General features: G+C 43.3%; 2 protein-coding genes across 7 annotated transcripts in view; one reads left to right on the top strand and one right to left on the bottom strand.

Annotated features, from left to right (window-relative positions):
• Nucleotides 1–2,717, bottom strand: part of NSDHL (NAD(P) dependent steroid dehydrogenase-like) — a 29,580-nt gene extending 26,863 nt beyond the window's left edge. For 3 of the 6 annotated variants that reach the window (XM_004000985.6, XM_019824469.3, XM_006944091.5), the window contains exon 1: nucleotides 2,559–2,717. The gene's annotated coding sequence lies outside the window, so the exon portion shown is untranslated. The remainder of the gene's footprint in view (nucleotides 1–2,558) is intronic. The other 3 variants (XM_006944090.5, XM_045051326.1, XM_006944089.5) reach the window with 3 other exon arrangements.
• Nucleotides 2,718–2,815: 98 nt separating this feature from the next.
• On the top strand, nucleotides 2,816–7,264 carry CETN2 (centrin 2). The gene is made up of 5 exons (XM_004000983.5): nucleotides 2,816–2,969; nucleotides 3,940–4,098; nucleotides 4,633–4,761; nucleotides 6,102–6,239; nucleotides 6,686–7,264. Exons 1-5 carry the CDS (start codon nucleotides 2,871–2,873, stop codon nucleotides 6,773–6,775), a joined length of 615 nt encoding a protein of 204 aa, XP_004001032.2. The 5' UTR covers nucleotides 2,816–2,870; the 3' UTR covers nucleotides 6,776–7,264.
• The last annotated feature ends 14,583 nt before the right edge of the window (nucleotides 7,265–21,847 follow it).

Below are 21,847 nucleotides of genomic sequence, written 5' to 3'. Positions count from 1 at the left end.
GTCCTAGCCACAGCAATCAGACAACATAAAGAAATAAAAGGCATCCACACTGGTAAGGAAGAAGTAAAACTCTATTTGTAGATGACATAATACTATATATAGAAAACCCTAAAGACTCCACCAAGAAACTACTGGAACTGATAAATGAACTAAGTAATGTCGCAAAATACAGTATCAATGTACAGAAATCTGTTACATTCCTATACACTAATAATAAAGCAGCAGAAAGTGAAATTAAGAAAACAATTCCATTTACAACCGCACCAAAAACGACAGAATATTTAGGAATATACTTAACCAAAGAGGTCAACAACCTGTACTCTGAAAACTATAAAACAATGATGAAAGAAATCCAAGATAAGGCAAAGAAATGGAAAGGCATCCCATGCTTATGAGTTGGAAGAACAAATATTTTAAAAATGTCCATACTATGCAAAGCAATCTACAGATTTAGTGCAACCCCTATGAAAAGTACCAGCAGCATTTTTCACAGAACTGGAACAATTCTAAAATATTTATGGAATCACAAAAGACCTTGATTCGCCAAAGCAATCCTGAAAAATAAAAACAAAACAGGAGGTATCACAATTCCAGATTTCAAGTTATATTACAAAGCGTAGCAATTAAAACAGTACGGTACTGGTATAAAAATAGTCACATAGATCAATAGAACAGAATAGAAAAGCTAGAAATAAGCCCACAACTATATGGTCAATTAATCTTTGACAAAGCAGGAAATAACATACAATGGGAAAAAGATGGTCTCTTCAACAAATGATGTTGGGAAAGCTGGACAACCACATGCAAAAGAATGAAACTTGACCATTTTCTTACACTATACAAAAAAATAAACTCAAAATTTGGATTAAAGACCTAGATGTGAGACCTGAAACCCTAAAAATCCTTGAAGAGAGCACAGGCAGTAATCTCTCTGATGTTGGCTGCAGCAACTTTTTTTTCTGGATGTGTGTCTTGAAGCAAGGGAAATAAAAGCAAAAATAAACTAATGGGACTACATCAAAATAAAAAGCTTCTGCCCAGCGAAGGAAACAATCAATAAAACTGAAAGGTAACCTATTGAATGGGAGAATATATTTGCATATGACATATCTGAAAAGGGGTTAGTATCCAAATTTATAAAGAATTGATACAACTCAATACCCCAAAACAAATAATTAAATAAATAATTAAACAATAATTAAAAAATGGGCAGAAGACATGAATAGGCACTTTTCCAAAGAAGACCTCTAGATGGCCAACAGACACACTAAAAGATGCTCAACATCGCTCATCATCAGGGAAATAAAAATCAAAACCACACTGAGATACCACCTCACACCAGTCAGAGTGGTTAAAATTAACAACTCAGGAAACAACATATGTTGGCAAGGATGCAGAGAAAGGAGAACCCTCTTGCACTGTTGGTGGGAATGTAAACTGGTGCAGCGCCTCTGGAAAACACTACGGAGGTTCCTCAAAAAATTAAAAATGATCCAGTAATTGCACTAATGGGTATTACCCAAAGGATACAAAAATACTAATTCAAAGGGATCCATGCACACCAATGTTTATAGCAGCATTATTTACAATAGCCAAGATATGGGAGTAGTCCATATTTTGATGGATGGATGAACTGAGAAAGAAGATGTGGTATAAATATACAATGGAATGTTACTCAGCCATTAAAAAAAAAGAAATGTTGTCATTTGCAATGACATGGATGGAGCTACAGAGTATAATGCTAAGTGAAATAAGTCAGTCAGAGAATGACAAATACTATATGATTTCACTCATATGTGGAATTTAAGAAACAAAACAAATGAGCAAAGCGAAAACGAGAGGCAAACCAAGAAACAGACTCTGAACTATAGAGAACAAACTGATCCTTACCAGAGGGGAAATAGGTGGGGAGATGAGTTACACAGGTGATGGGGATTAAAGACTACACTTATCATGATAAAAACAAACTGAATAAAAGAAAATCTAAAACCACACTCTCCAAGCACCCCTCACACTTCAAAGTCCTCCGTGACTTTGCTCATGGCAATGTCTCGGCCTGGAATGCTCCCCCCTATCCGCCTGAGTGACTATCAAAAAGGTCTATTTTGACGACCTCTCCCCTCATGCTCGCTCATATCTCCTTCACTTCCTTCAAAGTCCGTTCCCAGGCTCCCACCTCATCTCCTTGGCTGCTTTTAGCCAGGAGAGAACCAAAGTGATCCACTCTTAAAATCAGTTGCGGGCAGGGCGGGGGGGGGGTGGGAGGCGGTGCTATAGAATGGACACTCTCGAAGAAATAGCCTCAGCGGGACACGGTTTCTAAGTCCCAGCAGTCCAAACCTGTGCAACATTCCCCTTCACTTCTCTGGGTCTCAGTTGCTCCTTGTGTAGTCTCCGCTGTAACACGCAAGGTCACGGTCTTCTCTGGCCCTTCTGACCCTAATTTTGTCTTAGGCCAGACCAGAAACCTCCCGACCAGACCGCCTCACCCAGCCCCTTGCCCTCCTGCCATGTAGCCGATAGAAGGCAGCCTCCCAGGGCGAGGTCGTAACCCTTACCGTCCGTAGGTGATCCCCTGCCCAGCCTCAGCGCTCCCCAAGCTAGCACTCAAAGACCTGCAGCCGCCGGCGGGCACCGGTTTCTCCACGCCCGCGTGAGCAGAGGATCTGCCGAGACTCCTCCGCCATCGGGATTGGCTTAGTTTAGCGCTAGTTCAGCCAATCGGCGCTCATAACGTGATCCTGCCCAATGAGGCCAGGTCTTAGCTGTGAGTGCACAGCCCCCAGGCCCTGGGCCAGGCCTTTGTCCGGTTAGCCCCACCCACCACAGCCCTGCGCCAATGGGGGGCGGCGACGGCTAGTGGGCCGCCAATGGGGAGCAGGGCCGCGCGCGTGGGGAGGTGGGAAAGGCGCCGAGTCAGTGTATACGTCGGTTGCCGTAACAACGGGCGGCGGAGTTGGTCGGCAATGGTGAGTGCAGGCCGTCCTTTGGTTCCCCGCGCCCAGAGGCCGAGCCCTTCCAAGATTTCGTCTGGCCCTGCCAGCTCTCCTGCGCCGTTCTCGATTTTGGCGTGCCCCTCCTTCCTCTGAGTTCTTTCCCGGAAGCGTAGTGTAGAGACGCCTGCCGCCCAGCTGGGCCTGTGATTCGCTGCTGCTCCCCTTCACCCACAGTCTGCGCTGCGCCCACCCATCCCTTAGGCTCCCCTGATCTTCCCCTGCCGGCCCCCTCGGTGACCGCCCCTGGACAAAGAAAACTGACGTTACCCGCAGGCCCTGACTTCTCAGATCCTGACCTGGCCGCCTCGCTCTACCAAAGTTTACCCATAGAACTGGGGAGGAGGTTTATTATGTTTGATTGGTAACATGCATCCTAAAATTTAAGTACAGGGATATTCGGGACATGTTTTGAGCTCCTTGCAGGAGGGACAGATGTGCCAAGTGGATTGAGTTTTATTGTTTAATATTGGCAGAATATACATTTTAGCAACCTAGTAATATTTGGCCAAATCTGGAAGCGTGGTTACTTCTTAAAGTCGGACTGCATAGAGGGAAGCGGAGTACCGCGAGTGGATGTTGTAAGGACATTTCTAGATAATTATTAGGATCCCCAAAATCAAGGTCACCTGGTTATCTGTACATTTATGCAGTCAGCTCCTTGGCTAGATCTCTTTTAGGATGATTTTCAATCAGAGGTGTCCAACCGAACAAGGGGTCTCGTTGCTTCTAGAAACAGTAGTAAATAAAGAAGAGGGAGGGATAGAGGTGCATGGAAGGATTCACTGTTCTTTCCAGTAAACCCTGTTATCTCTTCTGTTAAGCAAAGCTTCGGAATTGGTTGGTGTAAACAATTTTAAAATAATTTGTTGTCTGTAACTATTTTATGTAAAATATAGATTATATTACATAATACTGTGCTTCTGTGTTTGTAAAACGTCTAAAGGCCTCTAACTTTAAGAAGGCAAGCATGGCAACATCTGCCCAGCGAAAAAGGATGAGTCCTAAGCCTGAGCTTACTGAAGAGCAGAAACAGGAAATCCGGGAAGCTTTTGATCTCTTTGATGCTGATGGAACTGGAACCATAGATGTTAAGGAACTTAAGGTAAGCCATTTACATTCCAACTCCCCAGCCTTGCCTTTCCTCTACATCTTTTTGTTTCCCTGTCACCACTGTACCTCTTTTTTCCTCATCTCTCTGCAAGAAGTAACAGGGGAGGATGCACTGTGTTCTGTTTTCCTATCTTTTCTTTACCTCAAGTGTTATTAAATAAAATGGAGCACAAATATCAATCTGCATAATGTTCTAGTGTTTCCCAATCATTAAAAAAATTTTTTTAATGTTTATTTATTTTTGAGAAACAGAGTGTGGGTGGGGGAGGGGCAGAGAGAGACACACACACAGAATCTGAAGCAGCCTCCAGGCTCTGAGCTGTCAGCAAAGAGCCCAATGCAGGGCTCAAAACTCACGAACTACGATCATGACCTGAGCCAAAGTCAGACTGAGCCACCCAGGCGCCCCTCCCAATCATTTTAATGAAATTGTGTCAGATGCTGGCTTAATACTCTCAATGCTGTCATTTTTGTTCCTGTTAACGGTTAAGATGTGCGTATTGAGATGATCCTGTTTTCATTGTAGGTGGCAATGAGAGCACTGGGCTTTGAACCCAAGAAAGAAGAGATCAAGAAAATGATAAGCGAAATTGATAAGGAAGGGACAGGAAAAATGAACTTTAGTGACTTTTTGACTGTGATGACTCAGAAAATGGTAAGTTAGCTGGAATAATCAGCATATTTTCCACCCATAATGGTGAACAAATTTGAATCTAGATATGAAAATGTCTTCACTAAAGAAAAGTTAATACAAACTGGAGGGTTCAGCTGATAAAGGATGGTATTTATGACTGAAAATTAGAATGCTTAGGTTCTTCTTGGCTTTCTTCAAGGCCACACAAATCACAGGAAAAGTCGTAGTGATTATTTTCTCAACTGATTTGTCAATATGATAACCACAAGCAGTAAAACCTGTAAACACCAGCAATATTACAGTGCCTGACAAGGTGAAATGCCTATACTTTAAAGGTCAAAATTCTTTTCTCTCTCATTTGTTATTCTGGGCAGCCTTAGCCTGAGGGCAGGTTACTTCCAACAGCCTAGCTTTTCACTGCCCTGGGAATTTGGTCTTTTAGCATTTTCAAGGTTGAATGTACCCATTCTCTAGTCCCTCAGGTGTCACCATTTTAACGGGCCCAGGGGGTCAAGAAAGACGTGTCACCTGACCAATCCACCTCACTCCCCTGAGTGTCATCCCACCCAGGATGTATGTTGATGTTCCCATTGGGCCATTGCTCATTCGTTGGCCTTCCAGATCCCCTTTTGTGAGGCTTATCTTTGCTTTAGTAGCATGTAGAAAAGTAACTCCATGTGTGTCTCAGGTCACAGGTCTGTTCCTACTCTAATAATTCTGTGGCTTTGAAATCATCTAATGATACCTGCATTTTTCTTTGTGTACTAATTTAAGTGATCAGGAAGCTTAACCTTCTGTAACCACCTAGTAAAGCTGTCCCACCTTAAAGGTGGGTTCCAAAATTGCTCTTATTAGAGAGGTTCTGTCTGTCTTTAGCTACCTTTCAGGAATTTCTGGAGTTTGAGCTGTTGGGGGATTTTCCTCTCTTCCTCTTTTGGAGTACTTGGGATCCCAATAACTCTCTGTTATCTCATACCAAGTTATCCCAGTAACTCTCTGTTATCTCATAACAAGTTAAATAGCCCTCTCTTTCCTCCCTGCACCCCCCTTCCCCCACCGAGAGGACCCCTCTTCTGCCAGCTCAAGCACTATATTTCCTCTAGCTTTAACTCTACCCTCTCTTCCTGTTTCTCTCTGCTTTGTATAGAAAGAATATTTTAAGTCAGTCCTTTATATTTCCTTTTTAGCCTGTTTATAATAATGTCATTGAGTTTGTTCTCTTCTACCCTGGATGACGTTTGATCTCCTGTGAGCTAGGACCTATGTCATGAAAGCCATCACCAAGACCACATAGAGGGGTTAGGTGCCGGTGAGCTGCTGCATGAGTAACTGCTTCTGTGTTATCTGTTTTACTTGCTAAGTCTGAGAAAGATACCAAAGAAGAAATTCTGAAAGCTTTCAAGCTCTTCGATGATGATGAAACTGGGAAGATATCATTCAAAAATCTAAAGCGTGTGGCCAAGGAGTTGGGTGAGAACCTCACTGATGAGGAGCTGCAGGTTTGTAAGGCATCGGACTTGAGCTTAGCTCCTGCTTGGAGCCCCTGTGTGACTTTTCTGAATAACATTTTCTCTGATGTGAGCCCCACTTTGAAGGAAAACTAATGTTCTCTTGTCCCTCTCTTGACCACTTAATTTCTCCTTTAATAGTGTGACAAGCCTATGGGCCTTGCTCCCAGAAAAATGCACACGTAAAATTTTACCTCCTATTTTAGGTTTTAAGAATCCCTCTAGTCAGGATGATTTTCAGGCTCTCTTCTGGATATGTATGACAAAGTATTGCTTGATTTTCAAATAACTTTTTGGGAACCAAGCTATTCTAAAAAGCAGCACATTTGCAATGGGTGGACCACAACTGTCTATTCATGTAACCTTATGAAAGCCATTGCTCAGTCATTTTAATTCATTTATGAATGAATCTAAGTTGAATCCTTATTGTTCTACAGGAGATGATCGATGAGGCTGATCGAGATGGAGATGGAGAAGTCAATGAGCAAGAGTTCCTGCGCATCATGAAAAAGACCAGCCTTTACTAAGATCAGTGTCTTCTTTTCATATTGTGTGAAACCTGGGTTTTGAGAACACAAACTATTTTCCCCTACTGACCTCCCTGTATAACTTTAGTAACAACCTTGAATCTCTTTTAGGTATTTGAAAGTGTTCTTAGACATTAAAGTTCTTTGTAAGGTGACCTGCTGGTTACTTTAGTTCCCCAAAGCAAAATGAGAGCATATTAGAGTGGAGAAAAGGGTCTTAAAGCTTTCACCCACTTGCAGTTCTGCCTTGTATCGCCTCACTCTTGTCATGCATTTCCACATTGATGCCACCACAGAATGACTTCTTGGACTAGCACATGTTATACCCATGTCACCAGAAGCAGGGGGTCTCTCTTTGAGGTTTCCAGTTATAATTGACACCTGAGTGCAGCTTTCTCTTTTATAAAACCCAGTGAAGTTATTCACTTGCATTTGGATGTGTGTTTGTGCTATTTTTTTGTCTTAAAAATAAAGCCTTTTTTATTTTGAGCTTTTGTTCTCTAAGGGTGAGTTCTTTAACCTTGAATATGAGTTCATCTTCTAAACCACTGTGTTGAAGACAGCCTGGTAGATCCCCAACTCCTTCCCAGCTGATGGACAGAAAATTAATCCTTTACTACTGACTTGAATTGTTTGGTTCTTTGGAAATCCATCAGTGTGTAAAACTAGTAGAATTTCCATTTCACCTAAGCCTAAATGATGCCTTAAAAATAGTTTGGGCGCAGTTAGTCTGAGAGTCTTATTGGTAATTTGTGCTTGGACAAATTGGGGAAAGGCAAGTTATTATGACAGTAGGTTGAATTCAGCCAACCTCTGGTCAGTTTATTTGCTGGATGGTTTCTCAGAATCTCTGTGTCAGATTGGGCTGAATGACCTTGTCTAGCCCCCTCTTCACCCTACATGGGATGACCTATAAGAGAAGCCATGGCAGATAATATTAAAGTCTTTGCCCCAGGCTGAGGGTGGGGAACAAGAAAGGCGGAGGGGAAATGGAAAATGAACAACAGTGATAGAATGCTCATTCACCCACACGTGGAGGGGAAGAGAATGGGTTTCAAACTTCTGGGGGCATCCTAATCCCAGGATAGGGTTGCCTTAGCTAATAAAGAGAACACCTAGGTCAATTTTAATTTTAGACAATTTTTTTTTTAGTACAAGTATGTCCCATTTGGACTTTGTGTTGTTTATTCACTGTTGATTTGAAATTTAACTTTGCTTGGGTTTCCTGTATTTCAAGTGGTAACCCTACATGGAGAACATGTAAAGAGGCATGACCCTGGGCCTCATCCCTGGACACTGGCATCCTGAACAACTTGGTGACCCACTCCCAGACAAGTCTACAGGGGCATAACTCTGAGAAACACTGGGGGATGTGGTGGGGGAACCCAGAGTAGCTTCAGACCTGGGTTCTCTCATGGGCTCCACCAGTTTCTGGCTGGGTAATTTGGGACAAGCTCCCTCTCCAAGTGCCTCAGGTTCCTTGTCTGTGTAGTGGGGAGAAGAGTTGTGCTTAAGTCTGAGTCTCTGAGGGCACAATGCAGACTCACACAAAGGGCCAAGAGGGCATTTCAGAACTGTTTGTTCTCAATGTCATTTCCTTGGTGTGATTGTCACATAGCTTTGTTTGATGTGCATCCATGAAGTTTTTAATGTATACTGTCCTCCAAAGTCGAGTTGACAGCATTTACTGGGAGGATTTGACCTTTGTCATATTTCTGTTTTCTAATAAGAGGCATGTGATCTGATAAAAGACATATGATAATGGAAAGGAGCAGGAAGACTGGGTCCTACTTCCCATTTTACTGTTAACTGTCACCCTGGAAACATTCTTATCTCCTCCTTCTTAATGTTCTCATAAATGAAATATAGTCAGGAATCTTGGGGGAAGGGAAAGTGGTACGTAACATGTTATCCTTAAGGATAAAAACAAGCACGAGGTACTCACTATATTGGTGCCTTCCAGCCATTTTAAAATAGGTTTGTGGAGGGGATGGGGACAGAGGGAGCAGCATGAATCAGTGGGTGTGAGACTGGAACAGTCACATGAGGGTCAGGAATATGAGGACAGAGAGGCAGCTGGGACCACTTCATGCAAAGGCAGAAAAGAGGACTACAAGGGGTTGGGGGAATGTGGATGGAGGGAGGACTGCAGTCAGTTTATATAGGGCTGGACCAGGTAGTTGAAGGGAATGGATGGGATGGGGAAGAAATTGTAGGAGAGGTCAGTGCAGCTGCAGGTGATGCAGAGTTGTAGAGTGGGTGGAGAGTGATGGTGACAGAGGTGGGGCAGAGTCAGCTTAGGTGGGGCTGAACCAAGAGATGTAGGGGAGATGGCAGAGGGTGGGGATAGAGAAGTAGAAGCTAGTTTTTGTGAAGCTGGATCAGGGAAATGTAGGAAGAGTAGTTAGGTAAGACTTGGGGGGTGTAGGGTAGATGGGGAGGGAGAGGCAGCATAGGACAGTTCACAGGAAGGGTCTACAGAGTTGGAGGGGAATGAAGGAAGATAGGAAGGTAGATAAAGGGAACAGGAACCAACGAGGGAGATGTATGGAGAGTAGGGTAGGGTGGAGTGGGAGAGGTAGGAGAGGTCAGTTCAATTGGGGATGAATTAGAAAGATCCTGAGGAGAGGTGGCTGGGAAGTAGAGGGCCCAAAGTCAGTCTATGAGGGCAGGAAAGAGTGATTCAGGTAGGGGGAGGAGGAAAGGGGAGAGAAAGGGAGCAAGAATTAGTTTCTATGTAGATGGCCCAGCCCATAGTTTCTATGTAGGGGCTTGGGGGTGATGGGGAGAGCAGAGGTCAGTTCATGTGGAGCTGGACCAGGGAGCTGTAAAGGAGTGGGGTGGGATTTGACATAGCACAGAGATTTGTTCAAGAGAGTTGGGACGGGGAGGTGGGGGGCGAGATTCCTTCATGTGGAGCTGAGGGGAATGAGAGCAGAGGTTAGTTCATGTTAGGGGGTAGTAGAAAAATGTAGGGGTGAGTAGGATGGAGAGCAAGGGAGGGCATTTCATGTTGAGCTAGGTATTGGAAAGGAGAGGGAGGTGAAGTTGGTTGATGTAAGATGGACAAGAGAGAGTCATAGGGAGTTGGCAGGCATGTAGATAAAGAGGGATCAGAAGTATCTTCATATGGAGCTGGAGCAGAGAGGTGGAGGGAGGTGGAGGGGTGAGGATAGAGAGGGAGCTGGGGTCACTTCCTACGAGAATCCAGCAGAGAGATCCAGGGAGATGGTGGGAATGGGGGCTTTGGGGTGGGGGGAGATGGGTGGGATAAAAAAAAAAGCCAGTTCCTGTTGGGCCTTGTGGGCCTCCGTACTAACTGAGAGATATACTGGATTTACTTGAAGGAACTTTCCAGTGGAATAGTGTTTTCTTTGCTCCAAAGCATTACAACTGCTAGGAACAGCTGTCTTAATCAATAGCCATACTCAGGCTTGATATAAGTAAAATCTATCTCAGAAAGTTGTTTAAAGAAAGGAGGTAGCTCAGTCCCCATCTTTCAGACATGGAAGAGCTGCTGGATCCAGGATGTTGATGGGACATCAAAGGGCAGAAATGTACATTGGCTGCCTGGGGGCATCTTCTGGGGTCTGTTCACCTCCTATCAGATTTTAAATGCTTGTTTTGGTCACACTTTCAAATACTGAGTTTTGGCAGCACACTCGAAGGGAGTAATACACTCAAAGCAGCACTTTACCAACAATTACAACTCTGTCACATCTCCACAGCCATCCCACTATGCATTGATATATTGCTTTGACTAGAACTGCTTGCTCCCTGATGATGCTCCCTCACGAAGCCAAGTTCGCCCACAGTCTAGGTGCTATGTGTTTCTGAGCCCTCCATGGCCATTGTGATAAGTGTCTTGTAGCAAGTGGCTCCCTCGTCCACTCCATGTCTCAGAACCTGCCCTGCTCAACATCCTATATTCTAATTAAAATTTTTTTTTTAATTTTTTGAATGTTTATTTTTGAGAGAGAGAGAGAGCGCACATTAGTGGGGGAGGGGCAGAGAAAGAGGGAGACACAGAATCCGAAGCAGGCTCCAGGCTCTAAGTTGTCAGCACAGAGCCTGATGTGGGGCTTGAACTCACAAGCCTTGAGATCATGACCTGAGGCGAAGTCGGATGCTCAACCGACTGAGCCACCCAGGCGCCCCCTGTATTCTAGAAACCACTGTATTCTAGTGGCTGTATTCTAGAAGCCACTGGACTACTGCACATCTTCAGCTGTAGCAAAAGTAATCACTCTGCATTGATCACAGCTGTGAAGCAGTGACATCATTCTAGTGTGCCATGCTGTGACATATCAGACATATTTAGTGACCCAAATCTCCATCAGTGGCCCCTAAGACTCTCACAGAAGCTCCAAGCCCATTTCTAAAATATTACGACCAGCACTTGTCTTTTCTAGCTTTTCCCTGCTGACTGCCAGTCATCTCTTCTAAGCCTCCTAGTAACCACTGCCTTTCTCCTTTTGATTCTGGTTGCTAGCTACCATTTAGAGGCTTGTGATTTTCATTTCCTTTCTCCTCTTTGCCCCAAAAGTCTATTATGTCACCAACATTTCCCTGTAGTAGTCATTGTGATGCACCCCTTTCTTTTTCATTTCTGAAACTACCACCTCAACCCAAATTTGGATTGCTATAATGTCCTTTCTTCCTTGTCACTGTGGGACCTGCGATCTCTACAATGCTGTATCTGCCCCTGTTTAGACTTCCTGGCAACTAATCACTCCTTGGATCCAGCAACCTCATCACTCACCTGGACTTCCTGCGATCTTCCCTCCCTTCCCTCCAGTCTTTTTTAGCTTGAAAAATCAATCTTCTTCAAGGAATATGCCAACAAAAGAGGATTTATTTTCTTTCAGAAAGTTGCTTTTTTTCTTACTTGCACTGACTAAAAGGCTGTTTACCTATCTGTCTTCAGCAGTTTTTGAAACCTTCAATCCATTTTCAGCTTTAGCCTCCCTGAATTTTTTTTTCTTTGGGATCCACATCTTTGCTTTTTTTTTTTTTAAATCTATTATTAGAACTGTTCTCTCCTTTCTTTTGCATTTATTCATTCATTCATTCATTCATTCATTCATTCAGCAAATACTTAATGAGCACTCAGGCCTTGACCCAGGCTCTGAAGTGAAAAAGAAACACACAGTTACTAGCTTCATGGGATTTACAGTCTATTTAATTTTTTTATTTTGTTAATATTATTTATTCATTTTCTGAGAAACAGAGAAGACAGAGCAAGAGTGGGGGAGGGGCAGAGAGCGAGGGAGACACAGAATCCGAAGCAAACTGCAGGCTCTGAACTGACAGCACAGAGCCGGATGCGGGGCTCAAACCCACAAACCATGAGATCATGACCCAAGCCGAAGTCGGACGCCTAACTGACTGAGCCACCCAGGAGCCCCATGGGATTTACAATCTAGTGAAGGATTGAAGGGGTGCTATTTTAGACAGGGTAGACAGGACCTCCTTGTAGAGATGGCATTCTAGAAAAGACCTGAAGCCATGTGGAGATCTGGGGAAAGAGTACCCAGGCAGAGGAAACACCGGATGCAAAGTCCCTGAGGCAGCAGTGAGCTGTTCCTCACTCACACCAAAGTGAAAAATGGCAAGTTGCAGAAGGAGGCAGCAGTTGGGTAAGTTAAAGCCTTGTAAATCCCCAAAGTAAGGGTTATGTTCTGTGGGTGATGGGGTTGGTGGTCAGCACTGGGATCTGAGCAGGAAAGTAACATGCCTTACACTGGAGTCTCATGCTGGCAGCTGTGTTGAGAATTGCCTATGAGAGTATGTATCTTTTCACAGTATGAGCTCATTTAAAGGTCTCCCTGCATAGATACATGGCTGACTTAGACATTTTTTTAAAATTTGGATTATTTGAGATTGAGAAATTTCTGGGGCAAGTTTTGCTATGGAATGTGAAGCGTTAGAGGCAGATTTCTCCTTTTTAGAATTCCCATCTTTCAGGAGCCACATTCCCTTCTAGAGTCTCTAGCAGTGGGATCACAGATTATACTCTGTGCTATTTAGCTTCCTGCCTGTTTCCTCCCAGAGTTTGCCTCCTCAGGTCCTCTAGTCTAAGCTTATAGCTAATGTCTACCCAAACGGGTTTATTATTATTATTATTATTATTATTATTATTATTATGGACTTCAAAATGTCATTATTATTTTCTCTCATGTTCTGGTTATTTTCTCAGCCACAGTCAGTTCTCTCTTGCTGGTCAGGTTTAATAGATCATTCTAGGGAAAGTGGCTTATAACTCCCAGACCTAGGATTTCCCAAACTCTTTATGGTTTAGAAAGGACTTGATCTTTGTATTATCAGTGTTGCACAGTGATATGTATTACCCCATTTTACATATAAAGCAACTAAGGCTCAAGAAGGTTAAGCATGAAAGCCAAGACTGAAGCTCAGAGTTTGACTCTAAAGCTCATGCTCTTTCTACTCTATCACTCTGCTAAGTAAAACAATTTGATTCTTATTTCAAGGAGTTTAAATACTTTTTTTTTAATTTTTTTAACGTTTATTTATTTTTGAGACAGAGAGAGACAGAGCATGAACGGGGGAGGGGCAGAGAGAGAGGGAGACACAGAATCGGAAGCAGGCTCCAGGCTCCGAGCCATCAGCCCAGAGCCCGACGCGGGGCTCGAACCCGCGGACCGCGAGATGGTGACCTGAGCTGAAGTCGGACACTTAACCGACTGAGCCACCCAGGCACCCCATGGAGTTTAAATACTTTTAAGTGGAAGCTGGATGGTTTATCTCTTTCTCTCTGGTTTGGCTTACATGATTTCTATCTTAATTTCTCACTTAGAATTCTGATTGCCTACAACACCCATCAGGGCAATTACTTAAATGCATTACAGCTTCCTGCTATGGGGTTAGGTCTCCAAAGACATTCACTTGGCTATTGCAGTGATCAAGTTTATGTAAAAACTTGACTGGGCTATGGGGTGTCAAACATTATTTTGAGTGTTTCTCTGATGGTGTTTTTGGATGAGATTAACATTTAAATCTATAGGCTGAGAAAAGCAGATTGCCCTTCCTAATGTGAGTGGGCCTCATCCAATCAGTAGAAGGCATGAATTTAATAAAAAGGCTGACCCTTCTCTTAGTAACAGAGAAAGAATTCCTCCGTTGAACTGGGGCATTGGCTTTTTCCCTGCCTTCTGACTCAAACTGAGATATCAGCTCTTCTTGGATCTTAAGCCTGCCAGCCTTCAGACTGGAATTGCACCATTGGTTCTGCTAGTTCTTAGACCTTCACACTCAGAAACTTACACCATTGGCTCTCTTGGGTCTTCAGTTTGCTGATTTATCCTGATGATCTTGACAGTTGTCAGTCTCCATAATCATGTGAGGCAATTCCTTATAATCTATGCATGCATCCACCCATCCATCCATCAATCTCTCTCTGTGTCTCTCTGTTTCTGTCTAGATAGATAGATGATAGATAGATATAATATAATTAATTATATGTATATGTATATGTATAATCTGTTGGTTCCGTTTCGCTGGAGAACTCTAACTAATACAGCCAGCAGAGGGCAATCTCCCATCAAACACTGTCTGTTTCCCACTTGGAACTCTTAGACAATTGTTTTCTTTAAAAAGGAGAAAATCTAATTCTTTTTTTCCTTCCAGACAAAAGAAAGGTAACTTCAGAGGGAGAAAGGGGCATAAAGAGCTGTTGGTATATGTGATAGGAAATGGTCATCCCCAGAACAGGCTTATTACAGTGACAATGACATCATGATTTTTCTGCATGAGATAGACACCAAAGTTCTGCTGGAAATCAAAGACCACATTATAATCAGTGGGATAAGCTATAGGGCCAGATTTCACAGGTGGAATTTCTCTAACAGAAAGAAAAAGGGAATGAATGGAAAGAAGGATGGAAAATGATATTACTGACATAGTTTATGTGTATACATTATGTATAATCTTACATTCATACCTATGTAAAATATAAATGCAGAGAATGAGGTCTGGAAAGATGCATACCAAACTTTTAATAGTGGTTTCCTCTGGAGAGAGGAAGGTGGTTCGTGGGCTATGGGAAATGGATTTCTTCCTCTTATTCTGTTCTGGGTTTGAATTTCTTAAAACAAGATTGTATCGCAGTATGACTTATATTTTTAAAATGTTGTTAAATAACACTTCACACATATTAGGATGGTATAATAAAAAAGCCAGAAAATAATAAGTGTTGGTGAGGATGTAGAGACATGGGAACCCTGATACATTGTTAGTGGAAATGTAAAATAGTGCAGCCACTTTGCCAAACAGTTTGGTGGTTTCTCAGGTTAAACATTAAACTACCATATGACCGAACAATTTCACTCTTTAATTTTTTTCACTGTTTATTTATATTTGAGAGAGAGAGAGAGAGAGAGAGAGAGAGAGAGAGAGAGAGCATGAGCAGGGGAGAGGCAGAGAGAGACAGAGACAGAATCCTAAGCAGGCTCCAGGCTCTGAGCTGTCAGCATAGAGCCCGACATGGGGCTCAAACCCATGAACCGTGAGATCATGACCTGAGCCAAAGTCCGACGCTTAACAAACTGAGTCAATCAGGTACCCCGCTTAAAAAAAATTTTTTTTTAAAATGTAAGTGCATTTAAATGATCAGTTTTTTTCATTATTATTTCTGGATTGGGTGCCCCATAAAAACCTTAACCGACTGAGCCATCCAGGCGCCTCCCAGCATTTTCACTCTTAAATATGTTACCAAAAGAATTGAAGTTAGGGACTTGAAAAGATATTTGCACATCCATGTTCATAACAACATTATTCACTATGGTCAAAAGGTGGAAACTCAAGTGTCCATCCACAGATGAATTGATAAACACAATGTGGTATACATACCCAATGGAATATTATTTAGCTATAAAAAATAATTAAATTTTTATATATACTATAGTGTGGAAGGATCCTGAAAATATTATGCTTAGTGAAAAAAGGCAAGACACAGAAGGACAAATATTATACAGTTCCATTTACATGATATACCTAGGATAGGCCAATATATAGAGACAGAAAGTGAAGAAGAGGTTACCAGGGGCTGGGAGAAGAGGGAAGAGAAGCTGTTATTTAATAAGTACAGAGTTTTTCTGGGGATGATAAAAAGCTTTGAGTGTAGGTAGTGGTAATGGCTATACAACAGTGTGAATATATTTAATGTCACTAAGTTGTACACTTATGAATGGTTAAAATAATAAGTATTATGGTATATATATTTTACCACAGTAAAAAAAAAAAAACCTGAAGAATTCTTAAACAAAGAAAGAAACAAACAAAAAACAAGTGTTGCACTATTTAGATACACAAGGGATCTCTTTTCACAAAGGAGAGAAGAGTGGCTTCTAGGGACTACAGAGGGGTGGTCTCAGTTATAGGGATGATGTGTTTGAAGCAGCAGGTGCTGAGCAAGTTTCTGACAGTTGGAATATAATAAGGAGATGTGGGAATTCGTTGTCAGCCACTTCATGCTAAACTCCATGAGAGTGGGGACTAAATTTATCTTTGCTCATCATTACAACCTTAGAGCCTCGCACAGTGTTTGGTGCACAGTAGGCACTCAGTAAATATTCATTGAATAAATGAATGAATATCTGTGACTTGCTAATAATCTACCTTAAAAAACATTTTCAGGGTGCCTGGGTGGCTCAGTCGGCTAAGTGTCCAACTTTGGCTCAGGTAATGATCTCAAGGCTTGTGGGTTCGAGCTCCATGTCATGTTGGGCTCTGTGCGGACAGGTCAGAGCCTGGAGCCTGCTTCCGATTCTGTGTCTCCCTCTCTCTCTGCCCCTCACTTGCTCATGCTCTGTCTCTCTCACTCAAAAATAAATAAACATGTAAAGAAATTTAAAAACATTTTTTGTCCTATCATTTTGGGCACCATTGTCAATTATTTTGTGTACAAAGAGAATTAGAAGCCTGGAATTCACATATTTGGTTATCATTAGCATAGAGACAGTGTATTCGTTGGGGCAGGCTAACTGCCATATCAAAGAATCTCGTGTCTCAGTGAGCCGACTCAATAAACTATTATTTTTCACTCATATTGTAGTTCAAAATCAGTGGGGGTGGGTGGAGTGGGGGTTGGGCTCTACTCTATGCAGGCTATTAGGGACCCAGCTTCCTTCTGACCAGTAGCTGCAGAGGCCCTAGGCACTCCAAGGCCTCCCCTGGCTTCTTTGCATCTGGCTGGCAGATGAGTGAAGAGAGAGATCTTGGAGGACCATGTGTGAGGCTTGAGTGGCCAGACCTGCAAATGTCATACATCTCTTTTTCCTATACCCATTGGTCAGAACTCAGTCACATAAGTACACTGAATCACAAAGGATTCTGGGAAATGTGGTCTAGGTACAAATAAAGGAGGAAAAGGTAATGGTGTTTGATGAACATGTAGCATCACCAGTGTCATAAATAATATAAATGTGGGTCGGGGCGCCTGGGTGGCACAGTCGGTTGAGCGTCCGACTTCAGCCAGGTCACGATCTCGCGGTCCGTGAGTTCGAGCCCCGCGTCGGGCTCTGGGCTGATGGCTCAGAGCCTGGAGCCTGTTTCTGATTCTGTGTCTCCCTCTCTTTCTGCCCCTCCCCCGCTCATGCTCTGTCTCTCTCTGTCCCAAAAATAAATAAATGTTGAAAAAAAATTTAAAAAAAATAAATAAAAGCATTCGAGTTAAAAATCTCACATCCTAGCAATGACCACAGTTGGTCGATTAGCATCTTGGCGAATATTATTCTAGGCGTCTTTCTATGAATACATGCATATGAGTATATATGTCTAAGTTTATGCAAAGACACACACACACACACACACACACACACACACACACACACAGGTACCCAATTTTACTTTAATGGTCATCACCCTGAACCCTTCCTAGATGAAGCAAAAGCAACTGGGATCTAATGAGTGTCAACGCCCCTGCTCCCGCTGTCTTCCCTCCACCCCTGCCCGTACTTTGAGTTCTGTCTTCTCTGTATGGTTCTTCTTTGCTTCTGGGGAAGCAAGAAGTAAGTTACACAGAGAGCTTCACCAGCCCCAGCAACCCTTGGTGACTGTACATCCCACGATCTCTTTTGCCCTCACTACCCCACGTTGGAAATCCCTCGAAAAGCACCATACACTTTTATTTCTGCCAATGACGAAGGTTGCATGCTTTCCCAGATTGCCTCTGCTCTAATACTGACAGACGTGTTTCCAACGCATGCTCACAGAAACCAGGAGCCATGGCCAGAGGCAGCCTAAGTGTTGTCTCAGGATTCCTCCTCCTGGGGCTATCACAGGTGCCTGGGCACCAGCCCCTCCTCCTCAGTCTGTTCCTATCCGTGTACCTGGGCGGGGAACCTGCCCATCAGCGTGGCCACCAGTGATGCCACACCCAGCCACCACACCCACCTCACATTCTTCATAGCCACGCAGCTCCGAATCAACGTCTGCTTCGCCTCTACCGCTGTATCCAGAATGCTGGTCCAAGCGCTGGTCAAAGTCTGTGCATCGGACACACAGCCACCTTAAATTATTTCATGCATAGAAAACATTACAAATAGGGGCGCCCGGGTGGTTCAGTCGGTTAAGAATCCGATTCTTGGGGCGCCTGGGTGGCGCAGTCGGTTAAGCGTCCGACTTCAGCCAGGTCACGATCTCGCGGTCCGTGAGTTCGAGCCCCGCGTCGGGCTCTGGGCTGATGGCTCAGAGCCTGGAGCCTGTTTCTGATTCTGTGCCTCCCTCTCTCTCTGCCCCTCCCCCATTCATGCTCTGTCTCTCTCTGTCCCAAAAATAAATAAACGTTGAAAAAAAAATAAAAAAATAATAAAAAAAAAATAAATGTGGGGAGCACTCCTGGGCAACTGTGTATCGTGTGTGCTAAGGGAAAGTTGCCCAAAACCAAAGTCCCAGGAGCTTCAGTGTTTAAGAAATGGGAAGAGAAGGCGAGGGAAAGCAAAGACACTGAAAATAAGGAAGGTGACGGCAAGAATGTCACAGAAGCAAGGGAAAACTGTGAGAAGAGACAGATCTTAGAGCAATGTCTGTGGAAATCAGACTGTGGTGGCTTAGGAGTGGAATGTGGGTGAGAAAGTAGACTACTATAAAAGGGTAAGAGAGGAATAGTAGCTAGTGGTCATGCAGAAGTGGCATGGGGAGAATTGCTTTGCTTTGTTTTGATTTTTAATGGGAGAAACTTGAGAATGTTTGAATGTTTAAAGGGAAGGAACCACAGTAAATACAGTGTGGTGTAGGGTGAGGAACAAATAAATGATTATTGGAACAGAAGAAATGGTCTTGAATCAAATTTCAGTGTATATGGCGATTTGGTTTATGTCAGGAAAGGTGTGAAATGACAGACTGTCTCTGATGCACCTATGTATATGGTCATCTATGTGTATACCTTTCTTTTTTCAAGAAAGGACTTATGGCAGCTTGAAAATACACATTCTGGCAACAAAATAAAACAAATGTGTGAAGAGGAAGAAAATGACATGTTGGGACAATGACATGAAACATACATTTAGGTTTTCTAACTTTAAGCATCTCTTTAATACTGACTGCTTTAAATACCAGTGCTAAGCTGATTTGAGATGCCTTGATCAATTTGTGCTGTGATCCATTAGATAATTCCATTTATGTAACTTGCTCTGCAAACTCACTTTTCAGACAGAGGCTCAAATTTATTCTGGATGTTGCTAAGAGAATCACGCAGTCCCTGCTCCTTGCCCTGTATATTGTGCAACAGCCTTTGACCACAAGCAATAAAACCTGACATGAACATTAGACAGGCACTGACTGTTCTGGCCTCAGAAACAGTTTCTAAGTCAGACAAGAAGCTCAGTTTCATTTCTCTATAATCATATCTTGTTCCTGATGCCAGTGGCACCTTCTGAGCCATCCCATTTGGTCTGAACTGTTTCTCCTAAGCTGTTTGATACCCCTAAGGCTTCACACATCCTTTTGTCTACAATGTCCTCTAATTTCTCCTCTACCCCCAGCAGATTCACTTTTAGCCTACAAGATCCAGCTTACCTGTCACATGCTTTAGGGGAGTTTTTTGTGACTGGCCCCAGGCTGGATCTATACTCCTCTCTGTGCTCCCCCAGCCCATGTCCTCTCCATCATAGCTCTGGTCCTGCTAGATTAGCAAGATCATCCACTCCACTGACCTTGTGCTTCAACTCTGCATCCTTGGGGCCCAATATCTACTATAGCCAGAGTTGACATACTATGTATGGAGACTTTGTAGCAGAGAGGTGGGGATTTATATTTAAAACCACAACTACCTGTGACACCTGGGTGGCTCAGTTCGTTGAGCGTCCAACTTCGGTTCAGGTCATGATCTCATGGTTCACAAGTTCGAGCCCCATGTCAGGCTCTGTGCTGACAGCTTAGAGCCTGGAGCCTGCTTCTGTGTGTGTGTCTCTCTCTGCCCCTCCCCTGCTCATACTCTGTCTCTCTCTGTCTCAAAAATAAATAAAACATTTAAAAAATTTAAAAAATATGTAAAAATAAAACCACAACTACCATTTTGAACTTGGTGATGATTACATGGAAGTGTATCCTTGTCAAATTTCTCATTGAACTTTGCACTTACAATCTGGGCAGTTTATTAGATGTATATTATACCTTGATAAAACACTAGTAACCTACAATTTTTTTTGTACTTTAGAGAGAGAGACAGCACAAGCAGTGGAGAGGGGCAAAATGGAGAGAGAGAAAGAGAGAGAGAGAGAGAGAGAGAGAGAGAGAGAGAATCTTAAGCAGGTTCCATGCTCAGCACGGAGCCTGTTGTGGGGCTCAATACCATGATCATGATGACCTCATGACCTGACCTGAAATCAAGAATTGGACGCTCAACCAACTGAGCCACCCAGGTACCCCTAGAAAATTTTTTTAAAAAGAAAAAAAGAAGAAAAATCTCTTTAACTACCTGCAGTTGCTTTTGCTTTCCGGGGGAGTAACACAGTTTTGTCTTGGGGATGAGGGGAGAAATTCAAAGAGAGAACTTAATTGCTCCCCCATGTGAAGGCAGCAGAATCTGGGATTTCCTGATGCAGCCACTTTAACACTAAAGAAAGGTGTCCCCCTAGTACTGAAGGGCTTAAGGACTTCATGCAGCTGCCACTTTACTTTGTAACACCTATCAAAGACCTTGCATATCCACTCTATTTATTGTTTGGTCTTCAGGACCAATGTCTATATAGCCTCAGAGTCTTTCTGTGAAAGGAACCAGACTGGGTGATCATCTCAGCCTGCGGCATGGGTGCCAACCACCGGGAAGCTTTGAGACACTGGAATGCTAAGCAGAAATATGCTAGTCATGGGCAATAGGGCAGGAGAACTGTGCCAGAAGTCCTTGAGTCCACAGGACAGTAGAGGGACAGACATGCCCTGGGAAGTGCTCCAGATGTTCATAATTGGATGAGCTGGGGTGCAGTTCATCTAGGCCTGCTGAGTTGTAAACACAGGCTTGGGGGGCAAACTTAGCTGAGTCCAAGTCCTGGCATGACAGCCTGGTAGCTTGGGTGATGCTGAGCAAGATATTTAACCCCTGAGTTTTGGGTCCCTTCTCTGTGAGATAGTCATAGTCCTTGTTTCACAGGAGTGGAACTGAAGGATACTGTATTAGTCTGCTTGGGCTGCCATAACCAGGTACCATAGACTGAGGGCTTAAACAACAGAAACATATTGTCTCCCAGTTTTTGGAGGCTGGAAATCTGAGATCCAAGTGTCAGCAGAGTTGGTTCCTTCCGAGGCCTTTCTTCTTGGCTCATAGATGGTCCTCTTCTCCCTGTGCCCTCACAGAATCTTTCTTTTGTGTGTCTGTGTCTTAATCTCTTCTTATAAGGACACCAATAAAATTGGATTAGGGACCACCCATAGGACCTCATTTAACTTTAATTACCTCCTTAAAGACCCTGTATCTAAACATTCTGGCACTCCTGGGTAGCTCAGGTGGTTAAGTATCTGACAACTTCCACTCAAGTCATGATCTCACAGTTCATGGGTTCCAGCCCCATATCGGACTCTGTGCTGACAGCTCAGAGCCTAGAGCCTGCTTCAGAT

Source organism: Felis catus, chromosome X (assembly GCF_018350175.1).
Source record: "Felis catus isolate Fca126 chromosome X, F.catus_Fca126_mat1.0, whole genome shotgun sequence".
Classification (NCBI taxonomy): Eukaryota; Metazoa; Chordata; class Mammalia; order Carnivora; family Felidae; genus Felis; species Felis catus.
The sequence above is the reverse complement of the archived record's forward strand: the minus strand, read 5'-3'. Positions and strand labels throughout refer to the sequence as shown.

Bases quoted from the DNA above. Each gene is read 5' to 3' on its own strand.
- CETN2 (XM_004000983.5), top strand. From the start codon at position 2,871: ATGGGGAGCAGGGCCGCGCGCGTGGGGAGGTGGGAAAGGCGCCGAGTC. The intron at 2,970-3,939 runs GTGAGTGCAGGC...AAACGTCTAAAG, and splicing joins GGCGGAGTTGGTCGGCAATG to GCCTCTAACTTTAAGAAGGC. The intron at 4,762-6,101 runs GTAAGTTAGCTG...TTACTTGCTAAG, and splicing joins CTGTGATGACTCAGAAAATG to TCTGAGAAAGATACCAAAGA.